The following is a 24,930-nucleotide window of genomic DNA, read 5'->3' as shown; positions in this document are numbered from 1 at the left end:
TCTTTATTTCTAATAATGTATAAATACATAAAAAATAATTTTGACCTGTTGATGAAAATGCAATTACAGATAAAAAAAATATATACTATATTTTTAGTCAGAGGTGGTAGGTATCGTGCTCTATTGTATACATGGACGGAGCTAAGGTATCGCAAGTAGTTGTTCTGAATCTAAAATTTACATTTTATATATGAGGTGAAAAAATAGTTTTTTTATATAATACTATGTTGAATTCCGATTTCTTCTTATGTTATTATTACTTTACAAGTAATCTGACTATATAAATATTTTTTACGAGTGCATAAAACTTAAACTCATACGTACCAAATAGATGATCCTCAAGGGCTCCCTGTTGCATATACTCATAAACTAGAAGTCTTTGTTCTCCATCAGCACAATAACCAATGAGGTTAACAAGATTATTGTGGTGAAGAAGGCTCAACATCAACACCTCTACAAGAAATTCTCTATTTCCTTGTAATCCATTACGGTCAAGCTGTTTCACTGCTATAACCTGAAAAACAAAAATGAAACTATAATTTCAAGGACAAATGGCAAACGAATTCAAGATTTTAAATTTATAATTTTGAATTTTTGAATGGGATGATAACGAGTTCAGAATAAATTATTTATATATATTAGGGGTAGCAAAATTAATTCTTAAGATTGAATAGTTTCATTTATTAACTCAATTTGTCTTAAACCGCTCAAATATATCTTATCTAAAAGTTGGTCTCATTTAGGGCTAAGTATATGACATTTTCAAAATATTTATATACTTTATTTTGTTGATATGTTATATATATAATTATAATAAAGGAAAAAAAAGGATATATGTATGTTCTGGTTGGTAACTAAACAAATTATGAAAAGAAAAAAACAATAAAACTAGAAATTGGTAAGATTGAACTATTGGATTATAACTCATTATTTAGCCTATCTTGATTCAAGAAATCTTAATAATAACTCAGTTGGTTGGTCACATGATTCATTTTCATTTTAGTAATAATTAAAAAAAGACTATCTTAATTCAATGGACAATGACTTAATTATTTATTCAGTTCATTTTAACTCATTCAAATTCAATCCAAACCGTCCATTTTGCCATCACCTCATTGTGGTAGTAATAGCGCGGGCTAGCCTGTTGTCAGCCATGTTAATGTAAGTACTGAAAAATCGTCATTGTCATGGAGTTTTAAATTCCATAGGTAAAACTCCATGATAATAATATCACGAAATTTGAAACTTCAAGACGGTGACTATTTTTCTATTTTGTGTCACAAAAAAAAATAGAATTACCTGGCCAGTTCTATCAAGGTGACCTTTGTAAACTCTTCCAAATCCACCTTCACCTATTAGACATTCTTGGCGGAAATTCTTTGTAGCAGTTGCAAGTTCTCTGAAAGTGAATGTTTGAGCTGCAATATTCTTGTTTTCTTCATCCTTCTTATAATTACCAACCGTTTGGCTTATTATATTCTCTGAAAATTATAAATATTTTATTTATTACAAGAAAATAAAATGTGCATATTAAAGATTTTTGTAAAACACACAACTAGTTTGAAATGATTGATCATGCAATGCAAATTGCGATCCCATGAATTCAACCGAACACAATATTTTTCTTTTATATATATAAGCTCTAATTAGACATATATCTGAAAATTCATTAATATTTCAATAATTATTAAACTTTTACCACGGGTCGATGATGAAAAAAGGTGATAATTAAGATGAATTTAGTTGAACTCAATATTTTTTATATATTCTAATTAGATAGATTGAACAATCAAATTTAAACATAGATTTCAATAAATATTAAATTTTGAATACATAAATTTCAAATTACAATAGGTTGGTACCAGCCAATAACATGGATGGAAAAAACAAAAAAAAGTGATAAGAACATATAGCTTGAAATTTCGATCGAAACAAAGTGGTTGGTTTCGATGAAAAGCCACATACATAGAATTTAAACTTTGAATTTTCAATAAACATTATTAAATTTTGAACCCATAATTTCGAAATTGTTAATGACTTATTGATAAGAACATAGACGATAAAAAGCTAACATAAATGTATAGTATTAGATTGAATGATCAAATTTAAATCTTGAACCGTACCTGGATGTGTTCGTTGTGGCGGTTGAGAATGTGGCTTATGCTGCGTCTTTGTCTTAGAAAAAGGCTGTGCTTGTTCTGGCGATAGATTTTCTCTATGAGGATGAACAGAAGTTGATGTTTCTTTTCTTTTCTTTTTATTATTATTATTATTATTAGATGTTTTATTCTCATTAAACGAAAAACATGAAAAACAATTCATGTCTTTTATTCTAAAAAATGAACAACAAAAAAAACAACCAAATTCTCCAATCTTGATCCTATTTTTTTTTCTATTACAAAAAATAATATGTTGAAGACAAAAAGGTTGCTTGCTATAAAAGACTCAAGAAAATACGGGTCTTGTTTATGAAAATGCAGAGACCCAAGAATGCAATTAATGGAAAATGGTCTCTATAAATATATGTATATAATTAGGAATAATCTGTCTGGCAAATTAATTAAAATTTGAATAATTTTTTTTTTTTTTGTTTTTATAAATGAGCCATTTTTGTTTAGCTGGAGACAGAGAAAGGATAGGTGATGGAAGCATGTTCTTTTGTCTTTCTTTATGAAATTATCCGTAGAAAATGGAGATTTTAATGGATTTGAGGATTTGGAGGAATGTTTGGTAGAGATGCGTGTGAGAACGAATTTTTTATGAGCAGTGTTGATGGTAATTACATTTGTTAATATATTAGAGTATTAACTTAAACGCAAATAACTTAAAAAGATTAGAATTTGAAACTCATAAGCTTCAAATTCCAACTCCCACGACGGTTAATGCTAACCAACTTAAAGAATATTTATAAAACAATAATCAAATGTATTACATGAACTGGTATTTCTGAAAGAGTGTTTTCTTTTAGTACATACATATGGAAAAGTGCTCGACACGTTTATAGCTCAACATAGTATATACAATTAGTGAAATATCAAAGATATATAGAGTCAAACTATTTTTATCATTTATTATAACTTTAATTTTTTTTAAATGTAAATTTATGTTTCAGTTCAAATGCTCCTAACTATGGGAGATCAGACACGAGCGTAATGTCACGTCCCGCCACTTCGTAGTAGAATTTTGTGTCCGGATAAGGGCGGAAGGGTCTAGAGTTGTGGAGAGGTTTCCGGAAGACTCTAGAACCCTTTAGATTATTCAAGAAGGCTAGAGAATTCCCTAGAATTCTCTAGAATAACTTGGAAAGCTTTGGAAAATCCTAGAAAGTGTGGAATTCTCTAGAGAGAGGACCAAAGTGTAAATAAGTTTAGGGACTTCTCATGTAAATATTAATTGCACTTTAGTCCTTGGAGAGTAGTATAAATGAAGGTGCCCCTCATTTGCAAAGGCACCAAGAAAGTTGTAAAGCAATCTTCCAAAAGCAATACAAAAGCCTTCTTCCAAAATTTTCTAAGTCTTTCCTTAAGCATTCTCTTAGCGATCTAAGTTTCAAAGGGCTTACTTGAGCTTACAAGATCGTGAAAGATTCGTGAGTAAGTTGTCAAGTGCCGCACGGAGCATTAGTGAGACTCTAAGTCCGTGACAAAGTGGTATCAGAGCGAGGTTCCATACTAAGGGAATGGCAACCGAAGGGGAGATAAACGCTGCTAGCACTACCAACATCCGTCCGGATGGTGGAAAGAAGTCCCGAAAGGGTAAAAAGCACCAAAAGAGTTCTGAAGAAATGCTGCCGGATCCCACACCTAGCGAGGCACTAACATCTCATCCACCCTCGACCACCGAGGCAAGTGACGATGAACTTGGCGAGGAAGCCATCGACGTCACCGCTGGCGAAGAGTGGGTCTCAAGGGTTGAAGTGGCAAGGCAGGCCGTGGAGATATTAGGCCGACGCATGAATATGGCCGACGGCAAATTCAAAACTCTTGAAGACTTCACCCTTGAGGAGACAGAAAACATCCGCAAGGAGTTGGAGGGACGTCAGCGGGCCGAGTTTGAGATGAAGGAGGCTATCACTTCCCTGGAGTGTCGGCTCATGGAGGCGTTGAGCACGATTGAGACCATGAAGGCCGAGATGAAAGCACTCAAGGAAGGTGTGGCAGTTGGAGGATCATCGTCGCTTGATCGAGACAGGGAGGCCAGGGTCGAGGCTCCCAAGCCACCTATGTTCAAAGGCGTCCGTGACGCGCAAGAGGTGGAGAATTTTCTTTGGCATTTGGAGAATTACTTCAAGTGCAACGGGCTGAAGAGCGACGAGAGTAAGATCAACACCGCAGTGTTGTATCTTTCGGAAATGGCCATGCTATGGTGGAGGCGCAAGGAGGCCGAGATAGGGAAGGGGACGTGCACCATCAACACCTGGGAGCAATTCCGGGAGGAGTTCAAGAAAGCCTTCTTCCCTAACAACGTCATCTATGAGGCGAAACGCAAGTTTAGGGAGCTGAAGCAAACAGGTAGCATCCGCGCATATGTGCAGGAGTTCACTACCCTCACACTTCAAATTCCTAACCTCACGGATGATGATATGTTGTTCCACTTCATGGATGGGCTACAAAATTGGGCCAGGACGGAGTTGGAACGTCGGCAAGTCAGGACCATAGATGAAGCCATCACACAGGCCGAAGCTTTGACAGACTTCAGGCAGGAGAAGCCCGACAGAGCCAGAGGAGAAGAGATGAGAGGTAGTCATGACCATGGTGGGGGAGATCGTGGCAAAGGCGAGGAGCAACGGCCACATCCCAAGAAGCATGACACCTATAAGTCCGATGGCAAGAAGTTTGAATGTCATGGCAACACGGAGAGGAAGATAGAGGTTGCCAACAAAGGTGGTTGCTACATATGTGGCGGGCCGCATGGTTATGCAAGGTGCCCTGAACTGAAGAGCCTTGGTGCCATCCTGCGAGAGCGGAAGGAGAAAGACTCCCAGGAGCAAGGACAAGGCGAAGGGACGACGCAGTTGGGCTTGATAGGACTATGCGGAGCCATCACGAAGCAACCAGAGAAGCCAAGAGGATACGGCGCGCAGTATGTCGATCTTAAGATCAATGGAAAGCCCGCTTGTGCTTTGGTCGACACGGGTGCAGAGGTCAATCTCATGACCAAAAAGGCAGCAACGAGGTTGGGGCTGAGTTACAGTTCAAGCAACGCCCAACTTAGGACGGTCAATGCACCCCCGACTCTTGTGACCGGAGTCGCGCATGGAGTGAGCATCACGCTAGGCGAGTGGCAAGGTAAGACCAACTTCACTGTCGCTCCTTTAGATCTCTTTGACATAATTCTTGGGCAGGAGTTTTTCCAGCAGTGCCACGCGGTGATCGACCCCTACCTCCAACGACTTCTAGTCATGGAGCAAGGAAGATCATGTATGGTGCCCATGGTCAAGGTGCCGAAGACGGAAGGACAAGTCCGCCTAACGGCCATGCAGCTCGAGAAAAATCCTAAGAAGAAGGAGTCGACATCTAAAGCCACCATTGCAAGTTCGAAGAAGGACAATGGTGCAAGAAGGTCCTTGCCACCGTGCATGAAGAAAGTGCCAAAAGAGAACGATGCCGTGATGCCAAAGAAGCTGCCGAGGCGCGCCCATCCTAAGAAGGAGATGAGCCATAAGTCCGAGTTAAGAGGGCTATGGAAGATGTTGAAGGCGTTGCGCAAGGGCCTTAATCGAGTCAATGGACTATTGGTCGCGCACGCACAAGGCTCGGATGACGATGTAGCGGCAATGCGACGCGGTCGTCGCATCAATAGGTGGGGGAGAGTGTCACGTCCCGCCACTTCGCAGTAGAATTTTGCGTCCGGATAGGGGCGGAAGGGTCTAGAGTTGTGGAGAGGTTTCCGGAAGACTCTAGAACCCTTTAGATTATTCAAGAAGGCTAGAGAATTCCCTAGAATTCTCTAGAATAACTTGGAAAGCTTTGGAAGGTCCTAGAGTATGTAGAGAATTCTAGAAAGGGACTAGATATTTTCCAAGAAATGTTTGGAAAATCCTAGAAAGTGTGGAATTCTCTAGAGAGAGGACCAAAGTGTAAATAAGTTTAGGGACTTCTCATGTAAATATTAATTGCACTTTAGTCCTTGGAGAGTTGTATAAATGAAGGTGCCCCTCATTTGCAAAGGCACCAAGAAAGTTGTAAAGCAATCTTCCAAAAGCAATACAAAAGCCTTCTTCCAAAATTTTCTAAGTCTTTCCTTAAGCATTCTCTTAGCGATCTAAGTTTCAAAGGGCTTACTTGAGCTTACAAGATCGTGAAAGATTCGTGAGTAAGTTGTCAAGTGCCGCACGGAGCATTAGTGAGACTCTAAGTCCGTGACAGTAAGCTGCCAAAAAATGAAGAAAAAGCTGTGACCCACAATAGAAGCTTTCTTGATTGTCTTGAATTAAATAGTTGTTGTTAATTTACAAGGGCAGTATCCGGGCCAGCTTTCATGCACCTCGACTAATTCCACGGGATACCAGCCACAGTGATAAAGAATTCCATAGCAAAAACCACTCCACCAAGCAACCTTCAATACATGGCATCATCTGCAAACGAGAGCAATAAGAAGTAACAAATACTGAAATACTGCTGCATAAAATAAAAGAAGAAAAGAAACAGCAAATTGGATCATACCATTATTATCTTCATTCATGTTGTAGTCGTCTTCATCGTCATCGTAATCATAAAGATTCTGTATAATTGTTCAAGAGTTTCAATATACAAAGCATTCTGATTTCAAGTTCCTTAATATGTCTGTCAAGTTAGGGAAGCACACGGTTTTCCCACATACCTGATTGTAATCTCCATCATCGCTAAATTCTTCTTCTTCCTCTCCAACCTTCTCCTCTGGATCTTCGTCCTCGTCTTCACCATCTTTTTTCTTTTCATCATCGCCCTATGCAATTGCAGTGAAAAGAAACATAACACTCAAAAGATAAACATTACAGTAGACAAGTCAACTTTTTTGCTAAAACACCTCAAAGGAAACATTTTTTATATGGACAAAGGTAAAACCTTAGACTTTTGATCAAGCTTTTCCAAAAGATCCAATTTTCGCATGTCTGTCACCAAAAAACAATTTCATGAGCTCGACAAATTACAACAAACACAAGGCAAAAGAGAGAAAAACATCTGCATTTCTTTTTCTTGGCATCTAAACTGATCAAGTACATTGTGTCTACTGAAATTGACAAAGACGCGCTTGTGCATATCACATAAGCTAAAACAAGGTTCCAAACCGAGCTTGGTTTCTTTAAAGAGCGATCAATGGATTGGTACACTCAACTTGAAGCAATTACGCCACATGCTAGCATGGGATGTTCAGGTATGTCGTTGCAAATGATCATTATTTGGGTGTCTCCAAGTACATGTGGTACAAAGCCAATGTCTGCCAGGCAATGTGCTCATGATGCTTTGCTAGAGGTTCTAATGCAGGTTTATTCAAAGAGCTTTGCTATAAATCAGTACTTCTATTACCAAAGTGTAAAGACTTTATTTTTTTGATAAGGTAAATAACTTTATTGACAAACCATACTGTAAAGATTTTATGCATGGTATGTTCAGAGAACATGATTTGCAACTAGACAGTCGACATTTCAGAAGATCTATGAAATTTCCATATATGAAAGAGCAAGGAAGGCAAATATCCTAACCATTAGGATTGAGGCATAGTTGTTGTTGTATGAAATAGAAAGGAAAATCAAATCATGGTACTTTACCTGGCTCTTGTTTCCAACGCACTCCTCCTGGTGGTGCACGTCTCACCTCCCTTCCACCTATAATATTTATAATCATAAAAGCATCTAAGCAAGCAAACATTATAGGTTCAAGAGATCTGAATAAGCAACATGTCAAAGAACTAAAGAATTAAGGAATACAAAACCTTTAGCTAGTTCTGCAGGAACATAGTTGGAATCCATTTTTATGAAGTCCTCCAATGGTGACTCTGGCTCGGCCCTCTCCGACTTACTATCCGAGAACCTTTCTATATCCATTCCTTTCGTTTCTAGAAACATAATATGTGATGTACAGAAGATCAGAAATCTAAAACTAGCAAAGGCTCATACAAAGTAACACGTAAATAATGAAGTAATCTGAAGTTCCGAATGTCAGACATAGAATAACAAGACATTAAATGTCAAATCATGCAGAGGGGTATTCCAGCTATAGAAGATCGGAAATCTGATACTATGCAGTGTGGACATAAACCAGAGCATCAAATAATCCATAATCATAGCAATTTAATTATCAGATAATGCAAAAGGAGAATGATTAATTTTCAAAGACTGCAGAAGGATTGACCATTCTAACATAAAATGTTTTCCAAACCGTACTCGAAATGAACCAACCACCTGAATTGTTGGGGGTTTATTTGCCCTGATTTCTTATCATAAATAGATTTTCCTTTTAGGAAAAGGTTTTAATATTTTGACTAGTCCTTTTCTTGTAGGAAAGGTTTTAGGACTCTATAAATATAGGTTTGTTCCTTCTAACTTAATAAGCATTCATGATGTAGTCCTAGGGTTTTGAGAGTTTTGGTTGTGGGGGAGAATTTGTTAACCTCCTCGTATTCAGAATTATGTAGCTTCCCTAATTTGCATTGTAGACCATCACAAATTCTCAGGAGGAAAAAATGTAAGAGAAGAATCTTCAAAAAGAAAAAACAAATCCTCTGAAAGAAGAGTCCATGATGACTCCTTGAATTGACAATCTGCTAGTATAGCAGCATGCACAAAAACCGAGTATCAGATAAGGTAGAAATACAGGGCTAAGAGCTTAAGAGTTCGCTCTGCAGATGCCAGGCTAGTCATGGCCCTCCAGGTTTGGGTTGTGACAAAACGATAGTGACAATCATGTATAGATAGCTTAATAAGTGGCTTTATCCATTGCTAAACAAGTGGTATGACATTTCCTCACAAATAGTAATAAAAGTTTCAATAATTTGAATTCTTACTCTTCAAAACATCACTTTCATCTGCCAAATAGTAAGGAGAGGAGTTCCAGAACTTCTGTAAATTTGCCTGCCAAATTGCCAAAGGTATCCTTTCCATGACACCAGCTGCATTACCCAAGTTCTCAACTTCCTGCAAAAGGTAGAAATGTTATCTGCAACCCAGCCGACCACATTAAGCTCAAAACATTTTCAATCATAATTAGTAAGAGATCTATCTTCATCAAGTTCAATAGTTAATCTCAGCTAACAGGCTTCTAGTGATTGCGGACATTAATCAGCTCGGATTATATCTACCAAAAAACTATGAGCCAGGTTAAATCAACTAAACTAACAGTTGACATGATCTCAACCTTCCGTAACACAAGTGATAAGACACATTAATCAGGGCTTATATCAAATGTTTTCACTTGAATATAGAATATACTGTATAACACCAAAAAACAGAAAATCATCCTTTCGGAAGCCACTTTTCCTATCCCTTCACAAAAATATTAATCTCTTACATTAGCACACGTTTTTACAGCTTCAAAAGTTGGAAAAGTTCACCCATTTCCCAAAATCAATATATTAATCAACTATCCGTCAATTTCAAATTAATTGTGTCCACTATATGATTCATACAGCTTTATTTATGTGGTATACAGATGGTACATTATAGTTCAATTATTTTATCTAACAGTGGACCTATCACAATCCTCGTCCCACATTCAAACTTGCGACCAAGCTCATTAAATAGTGTTACCCATCCAGAAACATATACTGTATCATAATTCGTGTGAAGAATATAAGATTAACGAACCAAAGGATTTCACTTACAGGGAAAAGTTCAAATGAGACTTGCTTAGCCAGCCGATTGCCACCATATCCACCACGCCCCCGACCCCGCCCTCTGGAGGCCATTAAATCAAAACCTGTATCATGGCCCATAAAAAATATTAATACAGTATTACCCGGAAAAAAAAAAAACAGTAGTCACACCATAAATCTTTTGTTGCTTAACCAGTAGGATAAACACTTGTAGGGGTAAACATGGTTCAGTTTGAGTCTTTAAAAGGGAAAAAATAAAACATATATAAACCAAACCAGACAATCATAGAGCAATTTTTTCAATCACATAATTATTAGTTGTTGACTAAGTATAAAATGAACTTTCTCATCCGATAGTGCTTTGCCTCATGCTATAGAGCATGTATACCAAAAGCCAAGCAAATTTTGAAGGTGATGTAAAGTATTTAGAATAGCTTATGTATCCACAGACTAGCATATTTGCAAAGCATGTGTTAGAACAGGAATAGAGTCATGGGAACATTTTTGACAAAAGCAACAGAGAAACAAAAAAAAAAAAGAGAGCTCGAGACAATTTCAACAAAATTTTAGGCATAAAAATAACATAGACTTGAGCAAATCATGCTATATACTGCTCCCTCCACTTTTGATTGTCATGATTTCCTTTTTTAGAGTCAAACGATAAGAATTCTGACAATATTTTACTATGTATTTTTTCTTCATATTGATATGCAAAAAATTGCAATTTATATTATTTTTCATATAGTTTTTGAATATCTAATTTTTTTGTTTAAAATATCGAATTAATATAATCTAATTTAACTTTAACAATTAGTCAAATTGACTTGACAATGAAAAGTGGACGGAGGGAGTACTAGACAGCGAAAACAGTAAACCAAAAGTAAATGCACAGGAAGGAATTAGGACTGGAAGTGCTAAACATTCAGTGGGTTTAATTTTTTTAATTTAGCCATTGTATCATTCAATTACTTTATGTTGCTAATGGATGCAAGTAATAGTCACACTTCTAAACCCAAGGAGGAGACAAAGCTAGATGAGGAATAACAAAGCTTATAAACTAACATATGATAGCATGTTTTCCAGAACAAGCAGTAATTACCCAAAATATTTGTGAACCCAGTAGAAACGAAAATTTCTTCAAAAATCATAGAAATTAAATCCCAAGGAGAAGTACTATTGAATCGAACAGAGAGGGCAATAAGAAAACTCACAAATTATAAATCAACGGCTCCAACAAATTCTTCAGTAAGCTCGATAAAATTGGAAGAAGAAATCGTTATTAAAGCTGAAGAGGAGGCTACAGCCTAATGTGGTAAATTGGGAAGAAGCGCACAAGTAGGGGACTTTATAGTGAAATGGTTAAATACAAAATTTATAAAACTTGGGGCTAGTCCTTAAATAGGGTCCTACAATAGGCTATATATGTAAACTTATCCATTGCCTATTTTACCCGCTTCGGTTACTTCTTCTTCCAAAACCCTAAACCCTAAAATCAATTGTGCATTTCATTCTCTGAAACCCTAAAGCTCTTTCGCAGCAAACAAAAATGGTGAAGAAAAGCAAGAGTAAGCAATTACTACTCTATTCTATTAATGTTAGATTTAGATTTTTTTATTTTATTTTTTTGTTTTTGGGGTGTTGCAGAGAGTAAGAGCAAGAGGGTATCATTGAAGCAGAAGCACAAGATTATAAGGAAGGTAAAAGAGCATCACAAGAAAAAGGCAAAGGAGGCCAAGAAGTTGGGTATTAACAAAAAGACTAAGGTAGAGAAGGACCCAGGAATCCCCAATGATTGGCCCTTCAAGGAACAAGAGCTTAAGGCCCTCGAGGCTCGTCGTGCTCGTGCTCTTGAGGAATTGGAGCAGAAGAAAGCTGCCCGAAAAGAGAGGGTAATTTGTTTTTATTGGATTTCAGATTGAGCAGAATGCATATTGTTAAACTAAACTAATTTAAGTATAATCGGTGTTATTGTTGTAAGACGTTTTGATGCTTTGCTTGACCAGATATATTGCACATGGAAATTTATAGGCACTGTAATGGGGTCTACATTGATTTGGCTATCATAAAAAAGTGATTTTTTGCTAGGTTTGATTGTTTCATGTGATGCTTGTTGATTCGTCTGGCTTCAATTGAAATGTTGGATTGTCGTTATGGAAATCATAGCATGATTGTATAATTCATTATTGTTCACTGGTTATCTGGCAAGAATAAATCAATTTAAGGATGTTTTAATCCATTGGAACACCATCCTAGAAGTGGTGGGTTTGAGACCCAACCCAACTTACAGTGTGGAAAAATGGTCTCTTTCAGTGGATAGGTTCTCTTGCATGTTACAATTCTGTTGTTCCTCAATTTTTTTCCTTGTGTATTTGGGCTGTTGTTTAACTACCATAACATTGGTTTTCAGGCAAAGAAAAGAAAGTTAGGGCTGGTCGAGGATGATGACGTGAATGAACTTGCAGACATGGCTTCGGGAGAACAGAATTTTATGGAGGGCAAGGGAAACAATGATTCAACTAATTTTGTTAAAATCCGTGGTATGTCATATTATGTTCTTTGTTTTTGTCATGGGTGGTTGTGGGAGGAAGTGGTAGCGGTTTTGCTTCTTAACTCTTTTTCTCTCCTTGGTCTTTAACACTTGCTTATCCATGCAGAGAACTCGGAAAGAGCTTTCTACAAGGAGTTAGTCAAAGTCATTGACGCTTCTGATGTCATTTTAGAAGTGCTTGATGCTCGAGATCCGCTTGGTACACGCTGTCTTGACATGGAAAAGATGGTGATGAGATCAGGACCTGGAAAGCATCTTGTGTTGCTCCTCAATAAAATTGGTATCCCCTTCCTCCTTTTATTTATTAATATTATCGTGTGTATCATTTTCTAATATCCACATGTATGTGCTGTTTCAAGTAAAAGATTATCAGGTGGAGTTCTTCTTTGACCAGAATGAGTGACAGTGACTTATAGAGAGCACAAAAGAAGTGGACTTGTTTTTTTTGTGATAAAGTATATGTGTGGATAAATCTGTATTGTGTTTTTATTTTTATAAACAGTATCTTCTTTGCACCCTTCTTTATCTTGATTTTTTTTAAAAAATATCTATATACGTATGTATCTCTGCTTCTTTTTGATATGGGTCACTAAAACATCAAATTTGCTAATTTATACACTATCTTATATGAAAGTTTGATGTGTTACTCTTTAGGTGTTCATAGGAATGCCATTATTTACTTTTTGACTTTGTATTTAGATCTTGTTCCTCGGGAAGCCGCAGAAAAGTGGCTAAAGTATCTGCGAGAGGAATTACCAGCAGTTGCTTTCAAGTGTAGCACCCAAGAACAGAAGTCAAACTTGGGCTGGAAGTCCTCAAAGGTCGGAAAGACTACAAATCTTTTGCAGACAAGTGATTGTCTTGGAGCTGAGAATCTGATAAAATTGCTCAAGAATTATTCGCGAAGTCACGAGGTACTTCTAGGATCAATTTCTTTATTGGGTTCTCACCTATTTATCTTGCTTCTCAGTTCTGGAATAAGCATTGGAACTTCAATTGCTATGTTTTGTGCACAAACTGTCTTATCATGCTTCATAATTGGTTGCATGCGCAAACTCATTGATTCTAATCTGGGTTTCAGTGTCAATCAAGTTCATTGTTCAATTCCACTCTAGAGGATTCATGGTTTTGAAGACTTATTTTACTTCGATTGTCAACCTAACACAGCCCCCATTTATAGGTGGAAATAAGACCAGCTATGCACAGCTTAGATTGGTGGTATTCATATTGTTGGTGTTGTACACTTGCGTTAAGTTGGGGATTGCAACAACTTGTATGTCGATTTAGGAATAAGTATGATATGTAGATAACCCTATTTTTTCTTAAAAGACAGTTGTAGCAGCATTCAAATGCATTAAGCCCCGAATAGGGAAACATGGATACAGAGGTTATATAGTTGACCCAACTTATTTGGAATGGAAGCATAGTTGATTGATTGATTTTCATATGCTCCGGGATTCCAATAGATAAAGATGGGTAGACTTTAAAATCCAAAAGAAACTCTTCAACCGTCTCTCCATTCTCCCCTTCACAGTAATTTGCTCTAGATTGCTATCTCACGTGCAGTTTCCATAGCTTTTCAACGTCGAAGATCCCCATGGTGTGAACCACCTGTAGATTCACATAGTTAGGTACCACCATCTAGTAGCTGTCTTAACTCTTCCCAATCCAATGTTTGGCAAATACAAAAATAATTTAAAATAAGTCAAAAATGACTTAAAATAAGTTAGGAAGTGTTTGGCAAGGTTAAAAATAACTTAAAATAAGTTTAAAATGACTTGAAATAAGTCAAAAACCAAAAGTAGGTCTCCCCCTACTTTTTATTTTTTGACTTAAAAGCTACTTTTTTTAAGTCAATCCAAACGGGCTCTTAGAGTTATTTTTTTTTTCCATTATAGGGGTGTCATTCCCCACCTAGTGGGATCTCACTGGGCATGTTGTTGTTGTTGTTGTATAGGGGTGTCATTCTTTTTCTCCATAAATTTCTTTGCCTTTTGTCTGGGGGAAAAGGACGGGTGAAAATAACATAAGAAAATTTAGTGTACTCCAGAGGACTTGGTGTATGAGCAATGAATTTACCTACCTGTCTTTAGTCAATGTTGATGTCATTTTATTGCATTTCTTGCTTTAGTTATGCTGATTCCATGCTAATGCTAAGTTACTTGTTGCAGATCAAAAAATCAATCACTGTCGGCGTCATTGGTCTGCCAAATGTTGGTAAAAGTAGCCTTATTAATAGCTTGAAGAGATCTCACGTAGTCAATGTTGGTGCTACACCTGGGTTAACAAGATCCATGCAAGAAGTTCAGTTAGATAAGAATGTGAAGTTGTTGGACTGCCCTGGGATTGTGATGCTTAGGTCATCAACAGAGAATGATGCAGCTATTGCTCTTCGAAATTGCAAGAGGATAGAGAAGTTAGATGACCCAGTTGGTCCTGGTAAGTAGATTTGGTTTAGCATCTTTTGCATTACTCTTGTGTGCTATTTAAATGGTAGATTGATGTGGCTGACTGTGCTTGTACTGTGTGGGTTGTGCAGTAAAGGAGATACTCAAACTGTGTCCGTCCAGCTTGTTAGTAACTATATACAAGGTTCCTAGCTTTGATTCAGTCGATGACTTCCTTCAGAAAGTTGCTACTGTTAGGGGTAGGCTTAAAAAGGGTGGAATTGTTGACACTGATGCTGCTGCAAGGATTGTTCTGCATGATTGGAATGAGGGTATGTGTGGTATCTATTAAGTTTCTTCGAGGATTAAGTTGAAAAAGACATGTTTTTCTATGTTCATGCTAGTAGTTTGACATCTGTTTGACACATCTCAGGGAAAATACCATACTACACCATGCCCCCGTCTAGGAACGAGGGAGAGCATTCAGAGGTAAAGATAGTTTCAGAACTTGGAAAAGAATTCAATGTCGATGAAGTTTATGGAAGTGAATCCTCAATTATTGGAAGCCTCAAATCAGTCGATGATTTTCTCCCAGCTGAAGTTCCGTCAAATCGCCCCGTTAACTTTGACGAGACCATGCTAGAGGTAAGTGATTCGCTTTTAGACTTTCTTATTTTTCTGATCAGACCCTTTTGACATTTTCCTGAAGTTCTGTAACTGCTCTTCACTTGCTCTGCAAATCGAAATGTTTCTATCAGTGCATTATGTACAAATAGTACTGAATCATTGCTGATTCCTGACCACATACATTCACAAATGAAATACATTAGTAGTTGTGAATTTAGAGTTGAAGAAGCACAAGTAGAGTTTATGAAGCTTTTTTCTTTATTTTTATGGATGATTATTTTGCTGGTTTCTGTTTTTAAGAACTTGGCTCTCTGATCATAACTTATTTCTGTTTGGAAAAGTTTTTCAGCATAATAGCACCTATAAGAAAAAGAAAACAGAACATGTCCTCTTGAATTTGCAATGTTATCCTTTACATCTCCCATGTCTGAACAAGTAGTGGCGTCTATTGACAGAGTGTTCTTTTTTAACTGCAGGACAATTTGGAGAAACCGGTGACTCAGAGTGATAATGCAATGGACAACCATGTTAATAATGACAGAGATGTGTCAATGGGTGCTGGAGAAGATGATGCAGGCCGGACAAGTGGCAAGAGCGCTAGCAGCAGACAAAATGAGAAGTTATATACCGAGGAAGGCATGCTAAATACCAAACTTAGAAAAGCTGAGAAGAAAAGGAGGAAGAAAGACAGAACCTCTACTACCAGTGATATGATGGATGGTGATTATGACTTCAAGGTATATTATTTCAAGAAGGAATCCGCCATGGATGATGCTGAAGATGATATGACACCTAATGAAAGCAAGAAAAACAGATTTGAGCTACCATCTGGGAATGAGTTGGATAATGAATGAAGAGAGACATCACAATGAATATCTTTTTTGATGGCGGATAGAGTTACTTGGTACTCATACTAGAGAAACATGCATGCTCCCCTGGTGCGGAAGCTGGCTCGAGCTCCACCTGTACTTGTATTAGTGAAGCATGCATTCGTAGCGCAGAAGCTGGCTCTAGCTCCACCGTGTTATCAAGAAGAAGGAATTTTCTTTTCTTTATTCTATCTCATAGTTGGAGACTTGGAGTATTCATTTGCCTTATTATTAATATTAATATTATTTCTTATTTCCACACTGTTTTGTACCATCCAACATTGGATCTCACGATGAAAAAGATGTTCTGGACCAGTTGTTGCAAGTAGGTACTGACCTGTTAGCTAGGCCAACGTTATCACATATCAAACATTCATATTTAGTAGATCTAAAATGGCTTTAAAATGAAGTCACTTTTTTTGGTTCTAGCAGTTAGTTGGGATCCATTATGTTGCTACTTCAATTCACACTTTTTCCCTATAAGTCGACATCATTCTCACATCTTGTCATCAAATAACAAAGTAGATTTTGCCCCAAAAAAACCTCATCAACCCGGTAACCCATCTAGGGAATGCCGATCAAGAGCAAGTTCAATATTCAATCTCAATTCAAATATCGATTTAAAATTTACTTCCAATTTTTATTTTACCATATATAAAAATTCAACTAGATAGTAATTAATAGTAACATAATTTGAACTTGTGGTAGAGGTTTAAGTTGACATAGGTTTTAATTGTATACTTGAAATGACATTTTCAGCACACTCATAAGAATAATAAAATTAAAATTTGTATTAACTTTCAAAGTCAACTAATTCTAATTATTTAATTAAAAAAACTAATTCTAATTGTGCCCATCCACTCTGAAATTAATACGTAATATACCAAAAAAGATTTGGTATTAATGTACTAAATGCTTCTATGTTAAAGAGGAAATAGTCTTTCGTGTCTATTTATAATTTAAATCTTATGTTATTTAAATAGAATCTCAATATTATTTTTTACTGATCTCATGTGAAAATAATCATTAATTAGAGTACATGTTAATATTATGTAAAAAGTTTTTTTTATAACAAACTATAAAATCAAATTTCTCCTACATTTTGGAAACTCGAGTACATGTTAATATTATGTAAAAAGTTTTTTAAATTTAATATTTTCCGTTCTCTCATAATAATAATAATAATAATAATAATAAAATAAAAAAAAAAAAAAAAGATAATGACAAAGCCAACAATAATTTGTTGTTAAGAAAATTTAGGAATGGGAATAAATAATGAAATAAATGAAAGATAGTAAACAAGTCAGTTGAACGAACTTAATTCAATTTTTTTTCATTTACTTCATTGTTTATTTAAATCAAAGCCAAAATCAATCGGCTTTTAACAACTATAATTATTAATGTCTATATATAAATATGTACACAACTTATGAATATAGAAATTTCAGTTTCAAAATATGCGGACAAATAAAAAAAAACATTGAAGGGTCCCGTACGTTATTTCCGATGGCACACAATGGTAGTAGCTTAACAACTAAGCCCACAAAGTAAAAAGAGTAAAAATTTATCCGCATCAAATATTTAAATCTTAATAAAAGAGAAAAGGCATAGGGATACAAGAGATTTAATTGTACTACTTCTTTTGTTGAATATTATTTGTCTGAAAAATCGAATACACATTTAAATTAGGATGATTTATTATAATTTATTAATATCAAGTTAAATTACACCACATTAATTAGATGTGTATTCGGTGGGGTCTTCCCAAGAAAACAAAATTCATCGTTTCTCTGTGCTTGTACACTTTCACGCATAAATATACGCACATACTCTTTTTCGGTGCTTCATCTTTTTCATTTTGTTCTCTGCAATTCGAAATAGCTAGGGTTTTTGTCTCTTCTCGAGTGTGAGAAGAGAGAGCAAAAATGGGGCAACAATCGTTGATCTACAGCTTCGTTGCGCGAGGAACGGTGATTCTCGCTGAGTATACTGAGTTCACTGGAAATTTCACCAGTATTGCATCGCAGTGCCTTCAGAAACTCCCTGCTTCCAACAACAAGTTCACCTATAACTGTGATGGACATACTTTTAACTACCTCGTCGATGACGGCTTCAGTGAGTTTTTTTTTTTTTCCTTTTCTCGCTTTTCCTCTGTGTGTTTGTTCTGATCTGTAAGTCGATTGGTTTTTTTTCTGATCTGTTATCTATGATTATCTGCTTCTTTGATCTGGCATTTCAAATTTATTGATCAGTTCCATTTTCATCTGAATCGCTACTGCTATGATATTGACTGTGTTAGATCTTAGTCATACTGATAAGTGGTCAATTCCTAGGCGTTGAGTTTGAATTGAAGCAAATTTTTGGTTTAGATCTCTCTTATTTTGTGAACTATTTGCAAAAATAAGGATATACGAGAATTTTGTTTATTCAGAGAACTAGAGGTTAAGGACTTGTATGGAAGATCCTCCAATCATCGTCTATGCCTTTGTTTGCTTGATTCGTTTTTTGTGTAATTCGGTCAGTTTGGTGTTCTTTTATTAGAATCTACTGATACTTTCAGTTTCTTCGTTTGCTTAGCAGTGCGGATGACAATGCATCTTTGATTCATTCTGTTGGAAATACCAGGACTTTTAACATTATTTTACTCGTCTCAACATAGACGCGTAGAACCGTTTTAATTTTGAGATGACACCCAGGGTTGATTGCTTGTCTAATTTGTGGTCTTCCTGTGAGAGATCCATGAAATTAAACGGGAAATGCAAATTTTGCGCAGCTGTCTTAAGTTTAGCATGTCGGATCACCAACTTTTATGGAGGCTAAATAGGATGTATTTCTACGTAGTATAAGTAGTCGGGGGATTTTCTCATTTTAGAATTGGAATGTATATGAAAAATAAGTCTATTTTGACAGATTATTGTCTCACTTGTTGTATCTGGGAAATTATTGAGCTATCTGAGTATCATGTTGGATATGCTTATTATTGAAAGATTATATAAGGAAACAATTTTGATACAACTTTGTTAAGTATTTATTTTCCTAGGATACTAGTGTGCATTTACCACTGTACTTAAAATAATGATTGCTATCTGGCAATTTGATATATAATGCGCCATTGTCATGTTGTTTGTGTTTTGGCATTTGTAAAGCTAATGGGCTTTATTTTGTACAACCAGCATACTGTGTTGTAGCTGTGGAGTCTGTTGGCAGGCAGGTCCCAATTGCATTTCTGGAGAGAGTTAAGGATGATTTTACCAAGAAATATGGTGGAGGCAAAGCTGCTACAGCTGTTGCTAACAGCTTGAACAAGGAGTTTGGGTATTTTGGCTTTTCCCATTTCATTCTCTACCACTATTGTTTTTTAGTATGAATGCTGATATCTCAAGAGCATGATTATAACTACAGGCCCAAAATAAAGGATCAGATGCAGTACTGTGTTGATCATCCAGAGGAAATCAACAAGCTTGCAAAGGTGAAGGCTCAGGTTTCAGAAGTTAAAGGTGTGATGATGGAAAACATCGAGAAGGTAAGCACATTCCCTCTGTACTATAGTATTATTTTAAAAGACTCGGTATCCTGATGTGGGACTACAAAACATTGAGAGTTCAAGAATCTGTATTGCAGTTTGTTAATGAGAATTGTGGCCTTGCAGGTCCTGGATCGTGGGGAGAAGATTGAACTTTTGGTGGATAAAACTGAGAATCTTCGTTCACAGGTTTGAATGCTGTGAAATTCTGTCTTTTGGTGGATAAGACTATTCAATTCCCTGCTTCTAAGAAATTGCTACCTTGAAATGTTGACGGCAAGCTCTTATTGCCAGTTATATGAATAAGAGCTGCTAGCATACTTTTTTGAAAAAATTTGATAGCACTTCTCTGATTGCCTGCTACTTTGCTCAACAATTTGCGTTTGTTGTTCTACATTTGTATGTTTTGCGAACAATCACTTGGTCCACACCATTGTGAAGTCCGTAGGTCAAAACTCATACTACAATCATTCCCTTCAATTTTAGTAGCAAACTGTCGGTATATGAGTTAAATTGCTCCTGCATTTGAAATATTGGAACTTGTGAATGCTGCATCATCACACCTTAAGTTGCATATTTTCCCCTTTTCGTCATGTGCTTTGTGTTATTGTTTACTCGTTTGCTTGCATTTAAACTAGAATTATTGGCATTTCTAAAAGTGTATTATTATATTGCAGGCACAAGATTTCAAGACACAAGGAACAAAAGTGAGGAGGAAGATGTGGTTGCAGAACATGAAGATAAAGCTTATAGTCCTGGGCATCATTTTGGCCTTGATTCTGGTCATAGTTCTGTCGATATGTCATGGCTTCAATTGTCATTAATTGATGGTCATTTATTTATTATAACGGTGGTTATTGAACTATAATTCTTAATACTTCTAGCAGTAAAATGCCTGATCCTTGTAATTCAATTTTAATTTTTTTATTTTTTGAATGATACATTTTGCTCTATGCTGTGGAGGTATGATGAAGTGCCTATATAGCTTGTCATGCTGTGAAGTGACTTACTGCTGAAAGCTTCTCCTTGGGAGCTCACGTGTAGAATACTTTTGAAAGATGCAAAATTTGAACGACCCGGTGAATATAGTACATATTGCTCTATTTTCTGTCTTTTGTTTATGCCTGGCTGCCTTGGAATAATTTACTAGACAGTATCAACCAACTAAAGTAGTAGTTCTCTGTTGTGCAACAACTGGGATTTACTCTACAAATTTAGCCCCAGCAGGATGGTGTTGATTGATTATTTTTTTAGGACTGTCAAAACTTTGTATAATGTTTTGCATAGTTTTGGGTTGAGCATAGGTCTATTCCGTTTGCGAGGGAAGTAGAGTTTTTCACGCATGTTAACATGTGGTTCCTCTCTTTCTTTGTATTGTATCATATCATATCTTCTGACTGCTATTTCTTAGCAAACACCGACAGAATAGGTGTTAATTTCTCAAACTTAACAGTAAGGTATATTTGCTTCTACGCCAAAGAATTTAAGGTGCCTTTTACCTTAAGGATAGTAAAACTTAAGGCTTTCCAATGCAATAGACACGAGCAGAAATTCAATTTCTCCGGTTCTCTTTCTATTCTTATTTGAGACATTCTTCAGTCAACAAATAAGAATCTGGGATGCTATAGAGGATTATATTTTTAAGATTTGAAGGAAGTTGTCATCTTGAAATCTCAGGGATAAATATTCATAAGAGAGTACCAAAACGTGAAATAAAAATAAAGAAATGATTAGACATTTTAAGATAAACAAAAGAATATGTTCTAATTGCATAAATACTACTTGAGCTTGGTTTTCACTAGAGATATATATGCCTAGCCCTCATATAATGATGCTGGAAAACAAGACAACCCGTCGATGCAACAAGCCATAATAATTTCATGCTTTTTTTAGACAGACAGACATTGGACAAAAGAAAACCATTATGCCAAGGCAGTGTTTAAGGTATAGCAAACTAGAGATCCAATCAACAACTAAGCCTGGTTGTTATTGCCACCCCTTGGACGGTTTCCCATCCGTCCACGTCCACGACCATAACCATAGCCTCTGCCACCTCCACCCCTGCCTCTTCCATATCCAGAGTCTTGACACCACGACATAAAAATATTAAGAACCAAAAATGCATTTATAACATGATATAAGCTAGTAAGGTGGAGAAGAAAACAAATGACGTATCCATGCTTACCACGATATCCCCAGCCACCACGGCCTCCACCTCGCCCCCAGTTTGAGTACCCACCATTTTCTATCAAAATGAAATAATATACATCAATGCCAGGAAGTGTTAGAGCCTCCAAACCAAAAAAAATACTTAGAGGTAAGGAAGAATACCCTGATAGTTATCATATCCATCTTGGTAATTTGTATATCCACCTCTGTTCCAACCACGTCCCCTGCCTCTACCACGCCCTCGGCCTCGACCACGCCCTCGGTCATATGAATCTAAATCAAGTTATGGTAATTTTTGAGGATGTAGCAAAATTTCACATGAATCATTGTTATATAATTATTCTGTTAGTTAGCAGGTCATTACCTTCATTACCAGCATTGTAAACTGCTTGTGCTTGTCGAGGTGGTGGTTGCTGCTGTCGAGGCTGGTAACTATAACGTGGGGCATAGTTGTTGTTATTGTTGTTGTAGTAATTAGTCTGCTGAATCTCAGAAGGTGCTTGATACCTATGAACATGAACTTACATAAGATGTTTTGTAAATCAAGCAAACCATAGAGAAGAAAAATTTCTGCCAGAAGACTTGAAAAGATAAAAGGAATTATCACAATAAACCATGACTCAATCAAGTAAGATAAATTTGCACTCGAGTAAGCATGTTAAGGTCTGAAAGAACATCCTAATAAAAAATGAATACAGCAAAGGGTTACCCTGGAGAGTCCTTGTTCAGTTCCGTTGTTGACAAGGTGATTGAAATCATTGAGACATGCCGAGTCTGCTCCACACTATTACAAAGAAAACCAACATTAACAAGAATCAGAACCACAGCTATGCAATTTGCACCCAATTGTAGAATAAAAGGTAAACCTTAGACTTATCCCACATGATAGGCAGTTAGGAACAAACAAATTTGAGAAAGTTAGCAAGACTTCAAACTTACGGCAAAAGGCCCTCTTCAATAGGTTCCCATACATCTGTGATGCTCACTGAGCTGATAGCAGCATCTTGATGCAGATGAGGAATTCTTCTCTGAACAATGAATTACATCTGAATATGGTAAATATAGAAAGTGTAATGGAAAAAAGAAAAAAAAAAGAAGCAGGCAATCTACCTTAATGATCTCTGCGACAGCTACAGTCTTGCTTATTGCCTGACCCATTGCTTTCAAAATGATCTCTTTCCCACTCCTCTCCTGAATAGCCAATAGTCATAAAACTTTCTATTAGCCACTTCTGAAAAGTTTCTGGTTACAGTGTACATCAGACCTCCCACCAAAAAATGAGAGAGATATAATCTGCAATGCAGCTTCGACCCTCAACCTTAGGGATGGAATGAATCATCAAAAGATCATAACGCTACAAGCCTACAAGTATTTCTTGCTTGAAGCAATTGAATATAGGAAACACACAAGAAAGATTCTCAGAGCCAAGAACAGATCAGAAGTACTCAAGTTGGCACCTTCAAAGAATATCACTAAACAATTACATAAACTCTCCTTTTCACCTTTCATCTGCTGAACCATAGACCATAGGGAATCAACTGCCAGCTTTTATAAGTTGAAAAGCAAAATTATTTAACTCAGCTACTACTGAATTCTCAGTTATGGTACTCCATTTCAAAAAATTGAACCATCAAAACAGCCTCAGCTTAGGATCTTACTTGTTCTTGTCAGACCACATATACAACACCAGATTATTCTCTGTGTAGAAGTTTTGGATAAATAATTGCAGGGAAATCTAATTGTCTTGCTGTCCTATCAAGATGTAACTTCTACAATGTGTTGAAGAACCATTATAACCACCAGTTTCCTGTGCCCGAGCAAATTTTTGAAATCCTCCTTGCACTAAGTATTAATGCAGCAATAAAAATAAAGTATCAATCGCAGAGACAATATGCAGGTATGATCATTAATTCTTCTAGGCACAGGTCATGAATACTCTCAAGTGATTGTCATGTTAAAGTAATAAACATAAGCCTGCATATTGACAGCAAAAGATATATGCACATTGACTCTGTTTTAATGGAACTACTAGGTACAAATACTACTTTAACATGCACGACCACGAGAACTCCAAGAGTTACGAATAGTTAGTAGCAACATCCTACAAACACAGAGCAGTGATCGCACTCAAATAGACCACACTATTTCACAGCTTAAGAATAAAAATCTCAATCCATATATTACATTGTCAACGAAGGCACACGAAATATAAATGCATGCAATCATCCAAACCAAAAATAACACCTTTAGGGACGAAAAGCCGGACATTTTAACACTGTCTGTAAATGATTCCACAATTATCCCAAACCATTGCCCAAAAAATCATCAATCCAATCAATCAAACAACACCAATTCATCGGGGCAGCAAAAAAACAGCTGAAAAAAGCAAACAGTTTCACTTTCTGGAATGACCCTGTGAACAACCAATGGAAACCTATATATACATGCATAACAATTATACCAAAAACACAGTCAAAACTGTCACAATAAAAAAGCAGTCCAGTGCGCTAAAGCTTCAACCCAAGACCTTTTGACAACAACTTTACCAGTTACGAAAAAAAAAGTGAGTGTTAACCTGAAGGAGACTAGTAGCATAGCTGATGTAGTTTCTTACAAGTCCCTGTGAAGTAATTCTGATCTCATTCTCGTTAATGGGTAATTCAGGCTTCGGTTTCTCTACTTTTTGGTACCTATCCATTTTTTTCTGATAAACAAAAACCCTAAAGCCCTCCTCTTCTTCTTCAGAGAAACAACTGTAAACCCTTAACAGAAACAGCGGCAGCAGCTAATTGTTTATTTTGTTATCAGGTGAATTTTTGGGCTTATTTTGAGGCCCGAAATTTAACGGGCCACGAGGTTCAATAAAGGGATAGTTTATACAAATAACCCCTTGTAGGTCATTAGTTAAATTTTGTTCTTAAATTTAAAACTTGGGTAAATATAGTCTACCAACAACGGTTGTGGCGGAGTGGAGTGTTTTACTCGTATGAAACTTTCTGGCATAAATTCAAATTT

The 24,930-nt window shown here is 36.5% G+C and overlaps 5 protein-coding genes and 1 pseudogene across 6 annotated transcripts in view; 3 read left to right on the top strand and 3 right to left on the bottom strand.

Annotated features, from left to right (window-relative positions):
• LOC125874303 (probable serine/threonine-protein kinase PBL26) overlaps positions 1–2,551 on the bottom strand; it is a 23,770-nt pseudogene extending 21,219 nt beyond the window's left edge.
• LOC125874324 (vesicle-associated membrane protein 721-like) overlaps positions 1–20,699 on the top strand; it is a 122,165-nt gene extending 101,466 nt beyond the window's left edge. The window contains exons 2-6 of one of the 2 annotated variants that reach the window (XM_049555195.1): positions 18,096–18,338; positions 19,397–19,538; positions 19,626–19,746; positions 19,873–19,935; positions 20,424–20,699. In XM_049555195.1, the coding sequence (XP_049411152.1) occupies positions 18,149–18,338; positions 19,397–19,538; positions 19,626–19,746; positions 19,873–19,935; positions 20,424–20,570 (663 nt within the window). In that variant the 5' untranslated portion in view covers positions 18,096–18,148 and the 3' untranslated portion in view covers positions 20,571–20,699. The remainder of the gene's footprint in view (positions 1–18,095; positions 18,339–19,396; positions 19,539–19,625; positions 19,747–19,872; positions 19,936–20,423) is intronic. The other variant, XM_049555194.1, reaches the window with a different exon arrangement.
• Positions 3,680–5,839, top strand: LOC125872280 (uncharacterized). The gene has a single exon (XM_049552993.1). The coding sequence runs from the start codon at positions 3,680–3,682 to the stop codon at positions 5,837–5,839; it is 2,160 nt and encodes a 719-aa protein (XP_049408950.1).
• LOC125874325 (uncharacterized) lies at positions 6,374–11,065 on the bottom strand. The gene is made up of 9 exons (XM_049555196.1): positions 11,004–11,065; positions 9,802–9,896; positions 8,986–9,115; positions 7,915–8,037; positions 7,751–7,807; positions 7,047–7,093; positions 6,823–6,927; positions 6,666–6,723; positions 6,374–6,577 (listed from the first exon to the last, which is right to left on the bottom strand). The coding sequence occupies exons 2-9, from the start codon at positions 9,883–9,885 to the stop codon at positions 6,561–6,563; spliced, it is 621 nt and encodes a 206-aa protein (XP_049411153.1). The 5' UTR covers positions 9,886–9,896; positions 11,004–11,065; the 3' UTR covers positions 6,374–6,560.
• Positions 11,199–16,476, top strand: LOC125874297 (guanine nucleotide-binding protein-like NSN1). Its single transcript, XM_049555159.1, has 9 exons — positions 11,199–11,357; positions 11,437–11,681; positions 12,200–12,329; positions 12,447–12,620; positions 13,040–13,254; positions 14,512–14,779; positions 14,880–15,059; positions 15,161–15,372; positions 15,831–16,476. Exons 1-9 carry the CDS (start codon positions 11,339–11,341, stop codon positions 16,206–16,208), a joined length of 1,821 nt encoding a protein of 606 aa, XP_049411116.1. The 5' UTR covers positions 11,199–11,338; the 3' UTR covers positions 16,209–16,476.
• Positions 20,700–21,641: 942 nt separating the features above from the next.
• LOC125874320 (uncharacterized) lies at positions 21,642–24,740 on the bottom strand. The gene is made up of 8 exons (XM_049555191.1): positions 24,491–24,740; positions 23,026–23,106; positions 22,855–22,943; positions 22,625–22,699; positions 22,280–22,422; positions 22,078–22,188; positions 21,932–21,991; positions 21,642–21,829 (listed from the first exon to the last, which is right to left on the bottom strand). Exons 1-8 carry the CDS (start codon positions 24,611–24,613, stop codon positions 21,720–21,722), a joined length of 792 nt encoding a protein of 263 aa, XP_049411148.1. The 5' UTR covers positions 24,614–24,740; the 3' UTR covers positions 21,642–21,719.
• Between the last annotated feature and the right edge of the window lie 190 nt (positions 24,741–24,930).

Source organism: Solanum stenotomum, chromosome 8, assembly GCF_019186545.1.
Source record: "Solanum stenotomum isolate F172 chromosome 8, ASM1918654v1, whole genome shotgun sequence".
Classification (NCBI taxonomy): domain Eukaryota; kingdom Viridiplantae; phylum Streptophyta; class Magnoliopsida; order Solanales; family Solanaceae; genus Solanum; species Solanum stenotomum.
This window is presented reverse-complemented; position numbering and strand designations above follow the sequence as displayed.

Coding starts and splice junctions, on each gene's coding strand:
- LOC125872280 (XM_049552993.1), top strand. CDS start 3,680: ATGGCAACCGAAGGGGAGATAAACGCTGCTAGCACTACCAACATCCGT.
- LOC125874325 (XM_049555196.1), bottom strand. CDS start 9,885: ATGGCCTCCAGAGGGCGGGGTCGGGGGCGTGGTGGATATGGTGGCAAT. Junction 9,116..9,801: donor TCTCATTTGAACTTTTCCCT/GTAAGTGAAATC, acceptor TACCTTTTGCAG/GAAGTTGAGAACTTGGGTAA. Junction 6,928..7,046: donor AGCTTGATCAAAAGTCTAAG/GTTTTACCTTTG, acceptor GCAATTGCATAG/GGCGATGATGAAAAGAAAAA.
- LOC125874297 (XM_049555159.1), top strand. Junction 13,255..14,511: donor ATTATTCGCGAAGTCACGAG/GTACTTCTAGGA, acceptor TACTTGTTGCAG/ATCAAAAAATCAATCACTGT. Junction 15,060..15,160: donor TCTGCATGATTGGAATGAGG/GTATGTGTGGTA, acceptor GACACATCTCAG/GGAAAATACCATACTACACC.
- LOC125874320 (XM_049555191.1), bottom strand. CDS start 24,613: ATGGATAGGTACCAAAAAGTAGAGAAACCGAAGCCTGAATTACCCATT. Junction 22,423..22,624: donor CTGAACAAGGACTCTCCAGG/GTAACCCTTTGC, acceptor TCATGTTCATAG/GTATCAAGCACCTTCTGAGA. Junction 22,189..22,279: donor TTACAATGCTGGTAATGAAG/GTAATGACCTGC, acceptor AACTTGATTTAG/ATTCATATGACCGAGGGCGT.